Source organism: Tachyglossus aculeatus, chromosome 1, assembly GCF_015852505.1.
Source record: "Tachyglossus aculeatus isolate mTacAcu1 chromosome 1, mTacAcu1.pri, whole genome shotgun sequence".
NCBI classification, from domain to species: Eukaryota; Metazoa; Chordata; class Mammalia; order Monotremata; family Tachyglossidae; genus Tachyglossus; species Tachyglossus aculeatus.
Window position 1 is genome coordinate 66,677,544 of NC_052066.1, and position 12,034 is coordinate 66,689,577.

The 12,034-nt window shown below is 46.2% G+C and overlaps 1 protein-coding gene across 3 annotated transcripts in view; it reads right to left on the reverse strand.

The window, feature by feature from the left end:
* The window catches only part of VPS8 (VPS8 subunit of CORVET complex), a 367,622-nt gene that overhangs the window by 239,388 nt on the left and 116,200 nt on the right, over nucleotides 1-12,034 (reverse strand). For all 3 annotated transcript variants that reach the window (XM_038743776.1, XM_038743795.1, XM_038743785.1), the window contains one exon: nucleotides 4,247-4,336. In XM_038743776.1, the coding sequence (XP_038599704.1) occupies nucleotides 4,247-4,336 (90 nt within the window). The remainder of the gene's footprint in view (nucleotides 1-4,246; nucleotides 4,337-12,034) is intronic.

A 12,034-nucleotide genomic window follows, 5' to 3' on the forward strand; every position in this document is an offset into this window, starting at 1 on the left:
TCAATTTTATTTATTGAGCACTTACTGTGTGCAGAGCACTGTACTAAGCACTTGGGAAGTCCAAGTTGGCAACATATAGAGACGGTCCCTACCCAACAGCGGGCTCACAGTCTAGAAGGGGGAGACAGAGAACAAAACAAAACATATTAACAGAATAAAATAAATAGAATAAATATGTACAAGTAAAATAAATGAATAAATAGAGTAATAAATACGTACAAACACATATACATATATACAGGTGCTGTGGGGAAGGGAAGGAGGTAGACTGTGAGCCCACTGTTTAACTATGAGCCCACTGTTGGGTAGGGACTGTCTCTATATGTTGCCAACTTGTACTTCCCAAGCGCTTAGTACAGTGCTCTGCACACAGTAAGCGCTCAATAAATACAATTGATGGTGATGATGATGATGATGAGGTAAGGTGGGGGGATGGAGAGGGGGAGGAGGGGAAGAGGAAGGGGGGCTCAGTCTGGGAAGGCCTCCAATAAATACGACTGACTGAATGAATGAAATTAGAGCACTGGGCTACAAGACAGAAGGCCTGGGTCTGCCACTTTATCGGCCGCGTGGCCTGGACAAGCCATGTTTTTTGTGCCTCAGTTTCCTCTATCTCAACCTCACAGGGGCGTGTTGACAAATGAGAAAATCCACGCTGAGCCTCTGGAGAAAAGGTGGCACATACTACGTACAGCTGACAATCTCTCTTGGGGTTCAAAAGAGGGAGTCATATCACTGTAAAATTGTGGCCTAGTGGAAAGATTCCAGGATTGGGACTCAAGAGACCTGGCTTTTTGTGCCAGCTCCACCACTAGCCTGATGGGGTGACCTTGGGCATGTAGTCACTTAACCTCTCTGGGCCTCAGTCTCTTCATCTATAAAATGGGCCTATGATAACTCTTCTCCCTACTTCTTAGACTACCAGCCCTACAGTCCAATCTGACTATCTTTACACTCAACACAGTGCTCGGCACAGCGTAGTGGATAGAGCACAGGCTTGGTGGATAAGAGCACAGGCTTGGAAGTCAGAAGGTCATGGGTTCAAATCCCAGCTCTGACACTTGTCTGCTGTGTGACCTTGGGCAGGTCACCTCACTTCTTTGGGTGTTAGTTACCTCATCTGTAAAATGGGGATCAAGACCATGAGCCCCATGTGGGACTGGGACTGTGTCCAATCCAATTGGCTCGTATTCATTCACTCATTCAATCGTATTTATTGAGCGCTTACTGTGTGCAGAGCACTGTACTAAGCGCTTGGGAAGCACAAGTTGGCAACATATATCCACCCCAGTGTTTAGTACAGTGCCTGGCACACAGTAAGTGCTTAGCAAATATCACAATTATTATTAGTAGTAGGGAGCACTTATATAAACCATCATTCTCATCAGATTTTAAAAGTGAAAAATGGATCAGGGTAAGAGTTACTCTACCAGCCAAAATGATCCTTCTACTGATTGAGTTTGATGACCCTACTCACGTCTTCAGACTTCATGGACACCAAAATCAATCAGTGATATTTATTGAGCGCTTACTATGTGCAGAGCACTGTTCGAAGTGTTTGGGAGCGTACAATACAACAGACTTAGCAGAAACGTTCCCTGCCCGTAACCAGCTTAGAGTCGCTGGGCAGACCAAAGATGGGAGGAAACAAAAACCACTAAGGGTCCAAGGGAAATGTAGGAAAAAAGGCTAATAATAATGATGGCATTTATTAAGTGCTTACTATGTGCAAAGCACTGTTCTAAGCGCTGGGGAGGTTACAAGGTGATCAGGTTGTCCCACGTGGGGCTCACAGTCTCAATCCCCATTTTACAGATGAGGTAACTTAGGCCCAGAGAAGTTAAGTGACTTGCCCAAAGTCACACAGCTGACAAGTGGTGGAGCCGGGATTTGAACCCATGACCTCTGACTCCAAAGCCCGTGCTCTTCTCCACTGAGCCACTCTGCTTCTCTAAGGCTAATAACAAGAACAATAATAATAATTATGGTATTTGTTAAGAGCTGACTATGTGCCAGACATAACAATAATAATTATAATTATAATAATATTATATTATATATATAATATATATAATAATAATAATAATAAGTGCTTACTATGTGCCAGGCACAAAGCGCTAGGGTGGATACAAGCGAATCAGGTCGGACACAGCCCCTGTCCCAGGTGGGACTTACAGTTTCAATCCTCATTTTTACAAATGAGGTAACTGAGGCCCGGAGAAGTGAAGCGACTTGCCCAAGGTCACACAGCGGACAAGTGGCAGAGCCAGGATTAGAACCCACTACCTTCTGACTCCCAAGCCCGTGCTCTATCCACTAGACCATGCTGCTTCTCTATATAACGGCACGGGCACAGTGAGCTGCTGATCTTTTTGTTTTGTTGTCTGTCTCCCCCTTCTAGACTGTGACCCGTTGTTGGGTAGGGACCATCTCTATCTGTTGCCGACTTGAACTTCCCGAGCGCTTAGTACAGTGCTCTGTATCCAGTAAGCGCTCAATAAATACGATTGAATGAAGGAAGGAAGGAAGGAAGGAAGGAAAAGGCAGTTTTAGAGGAACATTTCATCGAACCCTTTTTGGATGTTCAGAACGCTCAGAGGCTCCACATGGCTCCAGGGAAAAAGAGGAGTTCCCTGATGGAGCAGGCCCTCGGGACCAGGGAATATTCAGGCACAGAGGCTGGAAAACCAGGAGACGGAATGCCATCTGCTGGACAAACATCTTTATTCCAGCTTTTCCCGACAGTCTCCACCACAGTTCACCCCTGCAAACTGAGGCTGACTGCAATTTTATCGAGGCCATCACTTGAGTGGGGACAGTTCTCCAACTAAATAGCCCGTCAGGCAATGGGGGCCCACAAGTGTCTATCACACGTCTCCCAAGAATTTCATGTTCCTTGAGGGCAGTGGAGGAAAACCCAACCTCCTCCTTCTGTACGTCAAAGGTGGCCTCGCTACCTTATTAGCCAAAAATCAACAGGGTGGTGGGTTTTCCCCCATTCTTTCCACACCTCTTGCGAAAAAGCCATTTCCACTCGAAGCAGTGTGGTCTAATCGATAGAGTATGGCTCTGGGAGCCAGAAGGACCTGGGTTCTAATCCCACTTCTGCCCCTTAATAATAATAATAATAATGGCATTTATTGAGCACTTACTATGTGCAAAGCACTGTTCTAAGCGCTGGGGAGGTTACAGGGTGATCAGGTTGTCCCACGGGGGGCTGACAGTCTTCATCCCCATTTTACAGATGAGGTAACTGAGGCCCAGAGAAGTGAAGTGACTTGCCCAAAGTCACACAGCTGACGATTGGCAGAGCCGGGATTTGAACCCATGACCTCTGACTCTAAAACCCGTGCTCTTTCCACTGAGCCACGCTGCTTCTCCTGTGCCCCTTGGGTGTCGTGTGACCTTGGGCAAGTCACTTCACTTCTCTGGGCCTGAGTTACCTTATCGGCAAAATGGGGACTAAGACTGTGAACACAATGTCGGAAAGAGTATGTGTCCAATCCAATCACCTTGTATCTATCCCAGCACTTAGTACAGTGCCTGGTGCATAGTAAGGGCTTAATAAATACCATCAATTAAAAAATCCTTTCAGGCAATCAGTTGTATTCACTGAGCACCTACTGTGTGCAGAGTACTGTACTAAGCACTTGGGAGAATACAACAATGTAACAGAGGGTTATTTTTCTTTTTGATGGCATTTATTAAAGCGCTTACTATGTGCAAAGCACTGTTCTAAGCGCTGGAGAGGTTACAAGGAGATCAAGTTGCCCCACGGGGGGCTCGCAGTCTTCATCCCCATTTTACAGATGAGGTCACTGAGGCACAGAGAAGTGAAGTGACTTGCCCAAAGTCACACAGCTGACAATTGACAGAGCCGGGATTTGAACCCAGGACCCCTGACTCCAAAGCCTGTGCTCTTTCCACCGAGCCACGCTGCGTTGGTAGACGCATTCCCTGCCCACAACGAGCTTACAGTCTAGAGGACAGAGGCCCATTACCTGGAAACCCCCAACCCTATGTCACCAAGTGCCCTTCCTTTCCCCAGCTGAAATCCTATCCGACTGAACCATCGATCAATCAATCAATCATATTTATTGAGCGCCTACTGTGTGCACAGCACTGTACTAAGCGCTTGGGAAGTACAAGTTGGCAACATATAGAGACAGATCCTACCCAACAGTGGGCTCACAGTCAATCAATCAATCAATTAATCAACTGTATTCATTGATCTACAAAGTTCTACCTGGAAATGTTGCTCCATCACTTGGATTTTGCCCTGGTCCGGGCACTTCTTCAAAGCTTTATCGGCACAATGGAACAGGATTTCTACCATCTGCAAAGATAAAGTACGATACTAAGTCAACCGCAACGAGAAGTTCAAAAACAATATCATCCCTCCAAAGTTTTCTCCAGCTCTTTCCCAGTTGCTCAAATCACTAATTTCCAATTGTCGTTAAGGATGATCCACTTAAAAGGTAGGAATATGGTCAGAATTGGCCCCCGGTTTTCGTTAAGAAACTTTTGTAGATTGTCCGTATCTTTCTAGAGCTTGCATAGTCTGCAAATATCAACTCAACCTATCATAAGATATGGAGGCTTATTTCCTTTAGTAATCCGAAGTGGTTTCCTCTTGTCTGGAGTTAATCTCAAACCAAAAAAATATGTTAGTCAACGGTATTTACTAAATGCTTGCATTACACAGAGCTCTGTACCGAGCCCAATGAAAGAAACACAGTCCCTGCCCTCAAGAAGTTTAAAACTTAATGGAGAGACCTGCTAAGGGAAAGACAGTTTGCCATATTCATACTTATCCTCAGGACTTAAGTGTGTACCTATATGTATGTCTAATCAATTGTATATTCCACTATTTATTTTGATTACTCTGTGGATAGAGCCCGGGCCTGGGAATCAGAAGGTCACGGGTTCTAATCCAAGCTCCGACACTTGTCTGCTATATGACTGTGGGCAAGTCACTTCACTTCTCTGTGCCTCAGTGACCTCATTTGTAAAATGAGGATTGAGACTGTAAGCTCCATGTGGGGCAGGGGACTGTGTCCAACCTGATTTGCTTGGATCCACCCCAGAAATTAGAACAGTGTCTGGCACACAGTAAGTGCTCAACAAATACCACTGTTATTAATAACAATGATAATATTAACAATAATAATAATGATAACTGTTTCCCTCATCAAATTAAAAGCCTCTTATGGGCTCCTTGTTATACTGTACTCTCCCAAGCACTTAGAACAGTAGCATCCGATAAATACCATTGACTGATGTGTTATGTGCTTGTTTTGTGCTTGGAAGACATTTAGTACAGCGCATTAGACTCACTGGGCACTCAAATACAGAGAATCAATCCATTAATCAATCAATCAATTGCATTTATTGAGCACTTACTGTGTGCAGAGCACTGTACTAAGCACTTGGGAAGTACAAGTTGGCAACATATAGAGACAGTCCCTACCCAACAGTGGACTCACAGTCTAAAAGGGGGAGAGAAGCAGGGTGGGTCAATGGAAAGAACCCGGGCTTTGGAGTCAGAGGTCCCAGCTCTGCCAATGGTCAGCTGTGTGACTTTGGGCAAGTCACTTAACTTCTCTGTGCCTCAGTTCCCTCATCTGTAAAATGGGGATTAAGACTGCGAGCCCCCCCGTGGGACAACCTGATCCCTTTGTAACCTCCCCAGCGCTTAGAACAGTGCTTTGCACATAGTAAGCACTTAATAAAATGCCATCATTATTATTATTACTATTACTTCAACCTCTTCCTGCGTCACGGGAGAGGTACTGGGAAGAGGACGATTCAGATCAGCAGCTGGGTTGATGACTGGGCCTAGAAAAGTGGGTCAGGGGTGAAAAAAGGGAGCCAGTCAGGGTGACGCAGAAGGGAGTGGGAGAGAGGGAAAGGCGGGCTTAGTCAGGGAAGGCCTCTTGGAGGAGATGGGCCTGCAAGAAGGTGTTGAAGCAGGGGGGAGAGGGTGCGGAAATAAGGCTTTGAAGGGAAGGAGCCCCCCAAAGCTTCCCCAGAAGCTGCCAGAGAGCTGGCACTGAGCATGGAGTAATGAATAGAGCACCGGCCTTGGAGTCAGAAGGTCAAGGATTCTAATCCCGATTCCACCACTTGCCTGCTGTGTGACCTTAGGCAAGTCCTTTCACTTCTCTAGCTGCCAGAGAACCAGGAGCTGCCAAAGAGCTGGCACTCAACATGGCGTAGCGAATAAGCGCTTAATAAATGCCATCATTATTATTATTATTATTTGGTTGTACTTATTGAGCACTTATTGCATGCAGAGCACTGTAGTAAGCACTTGGGTGAGTATAGTATAACAATCAACAGACATTCCCTGACCACAACGAGCTTACAGACTAGCGAATGACCGTTGGTCGACTGGGACAGTTAACGGGCCAGCGGAAGGAAGCCCGTCGCCCTTTGGGTATTCCGTGATGTCCGGCCGGATGGTGCCCGATGAAACCCGGGAAATGAGAAGAAAATTCCGCATCCGATGGGAAATGACCTGGCTGGGGCTGGGGGGGGGCCTTCCTTACCAAATCTGGGTTTCGAGATGTAACATAGATTAGTTTCCAGGAGAGTTAAACCTCTCAGCTAAATGATCCAGCCTGGATCCTCTCCCCCTCTCCATCTCCTTCCCTTCCCCACAGCACCTCTCTCTCTATATATATGTTTGTACGTATTTATTACTCTATTTATTTATTTTACTTCATCATCAATCGTATTTATTGAGCGCTTACTGTGTGCAGGGCACTGTACTAAGCGCTTGGGAAGTACAAGCTGGCAACATATAGAGACAGTCCCTACCCAATAGTGGACTCACAGTCTAAAAGGGGGAGACAGAGAACAAAACCAAACATACTAACAAAATAAAATAAATAGAATAGATATGTACAAGTAAAATAAATAAATAGAGTAATAAATACGTACAAACATATATACATATATACAGGTGCTTGTACATATTCTATTTATTTTATTTTGTTAATATGTTTGGTTTTGTTCTCTGTCTCCCCCTTCTAGACTGTGAACCCACTGTTGGGTAGGGACTGTCTCTATATGTTGCCAACTTGTACTTCCCAAGCGCTTAGTACAGTGCTCTGCACACAGTAAGCGCTCAATAAATACAATTGAATGAATGAATGAATTGAATGAATAGAGCACAGGCCTCAGAGTCAGAAGGTCAAGGATTCTAATCCCGATTCCACCACTTGCCTGCTGTGTGACCTTTCACACAGTCCTTTCACTTCTCTGGGCCTCAGTTACCTCTTCTGTAAAATGGGGACTGAGACTGTGAGCCCCACGTGGGGACACGGACTGTGCCCAACTCCGACTGCTTGGATTCATTCATTCATTCAGTCGTATTTATTGAGCGCTTACTGTGTGCAAAGCACTGTACTAAGCGCTTGGGAAGGACAAGTTGGCGACGTATAGAGACAGTCCCTACCCAACAACGGGCTCACACTCTGGCTAATGAGTAGCAAAGCACCCTAACATTGGGCACCAACACCCTAAGAGTCACGCTGGGTTGGAAAGTTAAGAATAACAATAATAATAACTGTGGTATTTGTTAAGCGATTACTCTCTTTAGTCTACTACTGTCCACCTCTGCATGAGTGGGGGTATTCTCCTCAGTGAGTGACTCCCTTAATCCAGGCTGACTAAATGGACTTTTTCAAAATACTCACGTGTATTTCCCATATCATGACCTGAATACTTGTTTTAAATTAACTGTGGTGGGTTGCATGAACTGGTTTTCATTTTACATGCTTGGAATTGGGGCCTAAACTCAACTTACAAATGTACAGAAAATGCTTTGCAAATCAGTAGACTCTGAGACCTTGGATCCACCCCAGTGCTTAGTATAGTGTCTGGCACATAGAAAGTGCTTAATGGATACTATTATTATTATTATTATCATTATTTTTGTTGTTACCGAGGGAAGGGCAGATTCGCGGCTGGGGCTCGAGCGAACCCCGAGAGCAAGGTTGCTCTTCTCCTCCACGAGTGTGGGGAGGGAAACCACATTCCAATAATAATAATAATGATGGTATTTGTTAAGCGCTTTCTACGTGCATAGCACTGTTCTAAGCGCTGGGGAGGTTACAAGGTGATCAGGTTGTCCCACGTGGGGCTCACAGTGTTAATCCCCATTTTCCAGATGAGGTAACTGAGGCCCAGAGAAGTGAAGTGACTTGCTCAAATCAATCAATCAATCAATCAATCGTATTTATTGAGCGCTTACTATGTGCAGAGCACTGTACTAAGCGCTTGGGAAGTACAAATTGGCAACACATAGAGACAGTCCCTACCCAACAGTGGGCTCACAGTCTAAAAGGGAGAGACAGAGAACAAAACCAAACATACCAACAAAATAAAATAAATAGGATAGAAATGTACAAGTAAAATAAATAAATAAATAAATAAATAGAGTAATAAATATGTACAACCATATATACATATATACAGGTGCTGCGGGGAACGGAAGGAGGTAAGATGGGGGGATGGAGAGGGGGACGAGGGGGAGAGGAAGGAAGGGGCTCAGTCTGGGAAGGCCTCCTGGAGGAGGTGAGCTCTCAGCAGGGCCTTGAAGGGAGGAAGAGAGCGAGCTTGGTGGAGGGGCAGAGGGAGGTCATTCCAGGCCCAGGGGAGGACGTGGGCCGGGGGTCGATGGCGGGACAGGCGAGAGCGAGGCCCGGTGAGTAGGTTAACGGCGGAGGAGCGGAGGGTGCGGGCTGGGCTGGAGAAGGAGAGAAGGGAGATTGAGGGAGGAGGGGACGAGGGGATGGACAGCCTTGAAGCCCAGGGTGAGGAGTTTCTGCCTGATGCGCAGATTGATTGGTAGCCATTGGAGGTTTTTGAGGAGGGGAGTAATATGCCCAGAGCGTTTCTGGACAGAGCGTTTCTCTGTGCTCAAAGTCACACAGCTGACAAGGGGCGGAGCCAGGATTTGAACCCATGACCTCTGAGTCCAAAGCCCGGGCTCTTTCCACTGAGCCACAGTGCTTCTCCATGCACCACACCCTCTCCCCTCTCCAAAGCCCAAATCAACACCCAGATACTAGAGCCCACAAAGACGGGCTGCATGGCCTAGTGGAAAGAACACGGGCCCAGGAGTGAGGAGGCTCCTTCATTCATTCATTCAATCGTATTTATTGAGCGCTTACTGTGTACAGAGCACTGGACTAAGCGCTTGGGAAGTACAAGTTGGCAACATACAATGTTGGCAACATTTGAGGTCTGGCTCAAATCCCGGCTCCGCCACTTGTCTGCTATGTGGCCTTGGGCAAGTCACAACTTCTCTATGGCTCAGTTGCCTCATCTGTAAAATGGGGATTAAGTACCAGTTCTTCCTCCCACTTGGGCTGTGAGCCCAATGTGGAATAGGCACTGTGCCCGGTCTGACTGTATTGTACCTACCCCAGTGCTTGGCACCAAGAAAGCACTTAGCTAAAAACCCCAATTATCACAATGGCAACTATAGTCCCACGTACTTAAGGACACACAAATGCCCCTTTGCTACCGCCCAGACTTCCTCCATGCAATCACCGCATGACATATCATAACCTCCCTCCAACCACCGCACCCAAAAGTATTCTGGCAAACACATATTCATCACCAGCAGGAAATCATCATCATCAATCGTATTTATTGAGCGCTTACTGTGTGCAGAGCACTGTACTAAGCGCTTGGGAAGTACAAGTTGGCAACATATAGAGACAGTCCCTACCCAACAGTGGGCTCACAGTCTTAAATGGGGAGACAGAGAACAAAACCAAACATACTAACAAAATAAAATCAATAGAATAGATATGTACAATTAAAATACATAAATAAACAGAGTAATAAATCTGTACAAACATATATACAGGTGCTGTGGGGAAGGGAAGGAGGTAAGATGGGGGGATGGAGAGGGGGACGAGGGGGAGATGCAGGAAATGCACTTCTACTTTCGTGTTTGTGAATGAGGAGAATTGAAAGCACCCAGCTTTGGTGGCCCAGGAATCATTTCATTCAAGTAAGACTTAAGTGCTCTACTTATAATGCCAGAATTTTATTTTTTGCATTAAAATGAGTTAATAAGAGGACTGAGGATGCTTCTGTTGTGAGAGTTTTAAAATTACTGAGCTATTAATTTTAAATTAAAAAGAACCTTCTAGTATATGTTGCCGATTTGTGCTTCTCAAGCGCTTAGTACAGTGCTCTGCACATAGTAAGCGCTCAATAAATACGATTGAATGAATGAATTCATCCTTCCCCCTGCAGACACACACACAAACGCACCTAACAACAGGAGACAGGGAAGTCCCATGGACCGAGCACGGAGCTGAGATTCAGAGGACCTAGGTTCTAGTTCCGCCTCTGCCATTAGCCTCCTGGGTGGGTGACGCTGAATACATCACAATCAAACAATGGTATCAATCAATCAATCAATCAATCAATCGTATTTATTGAGCGCTTACTGTGTGCAGAGCACTGTACTAAGCGCTTGGGAAGTACAAGTTGGCAACATATAGAGCCGGTCCCTACCCAACAGTGGGCTCACAGTCTAGAAGGGGGAGGCAGACAACAAAACCAAACATATTAACAAAATAAAATAAATAGAATAGATATGTACAAGTAAAAGAAATAGAGTAATAAATATGTACAAACATATATACAGGTGCTGTGGGGAAGGGAAGGAGGTAAGGCGGAGGGGGGGAAGGAGGTCACACAGCAGACAAGCGGGGGAGCCGGGGTTAGACCCCAAAATCCTAAAAACGCGGTCTAGTGGAAAGAGGGTGGGCCTTGGGAGTCAGAAGTTTTGGGTTTTCATCCCACCTCTGTCACAAGTCTGCTGTGTGACCTTAGGCAAGTCACTTAACTTCTCTGTGCCTCGGTTATTCCATCTGTAAAGTGGGGATTAAGACTGTGAGCCCCATGTGGGACAGGGACTGTGTCCAACCTAATATTTATTTTACTTGTACCTATCTATTCTATTTATTTTATTTTGTTATTATGTTTGGTTTTGTTGTCTGTCTCCCCCTTCTAGACTGCGAGCCCACTGTTGGGTAGGGACCGTCTCTATATGTTGCCAGCTTGTACTTCCCAAGTGTACAGTGCTCTGCACACAGTAAGCGCTCAATAAGTACCACTGATTGACTGATTGATTCTTCCGACTCCCAAGCCCGGGCTCTATCTGCTGGGCCAGGCTGTTTTCCAAGTTCGGGGCTCCCCGGGATTCAGAGAAGTAGGAAAAAGGGGGACGCACGCACCACTGGCTACCCTCGTCTGGCGTCCCCCCAAAAATCCGGGAGTCTCGGGGGCAACCTGGAGGCTTGGGAGCTCTCCCCGGGGCATCAGACACGGGGTTAATCGACCATGACAGGGAATGAGTCACGGGCTCCTCGGTCTCCACTACACCATTCTTTTCTTAATTGACAGTTGCAAGATAATTCTTGCCCATACAGTTGCCCAATCACTAGGAGACTCACTCCAGCACAGGATTAGGGGCTGAAATAGGCCAGATCTAAGCCGGGGAAATAACCCCGGCCCCTCCACTCCCAACACACACATACAATTTTTTGTTGTTGGTTTTTCCTCACAAACGCTAATGAATAGAGTCAACTCAATTATCTGGGGATTATCCAGGCCTCTGGCTTGCTTCCTGCTGCTTGCCTGCCTCTGGACCCTTCCCAGCCTATTATTTGTACACATCTATTCTATTTATTTTATTTTGTTAATATGTTTGGTTTTGTTGTCTGGCTCCCCCTTCTAGACTGTGAGCCCGCTGTTGGGTAGGGACCGTCTCTAGATGTTGCCAACTTGGACTTCGCAAGCGCTTAGTACAGTGCTCTGCACACAGTAAGCGCTCAATAAATACGATTGATTGATTGATTGATTAGTACCTTCACTCATGGGTGGTTTGGGGGGCGGAGAGGTGCGGAAGGGACGCCCAAGCTAGCCATTTTGGCCACCTGTTGGCCTCTCCGGCTAAAACTAATCCCCGGCCCACGTCCTCCCCCTGGCCTGGAATGCC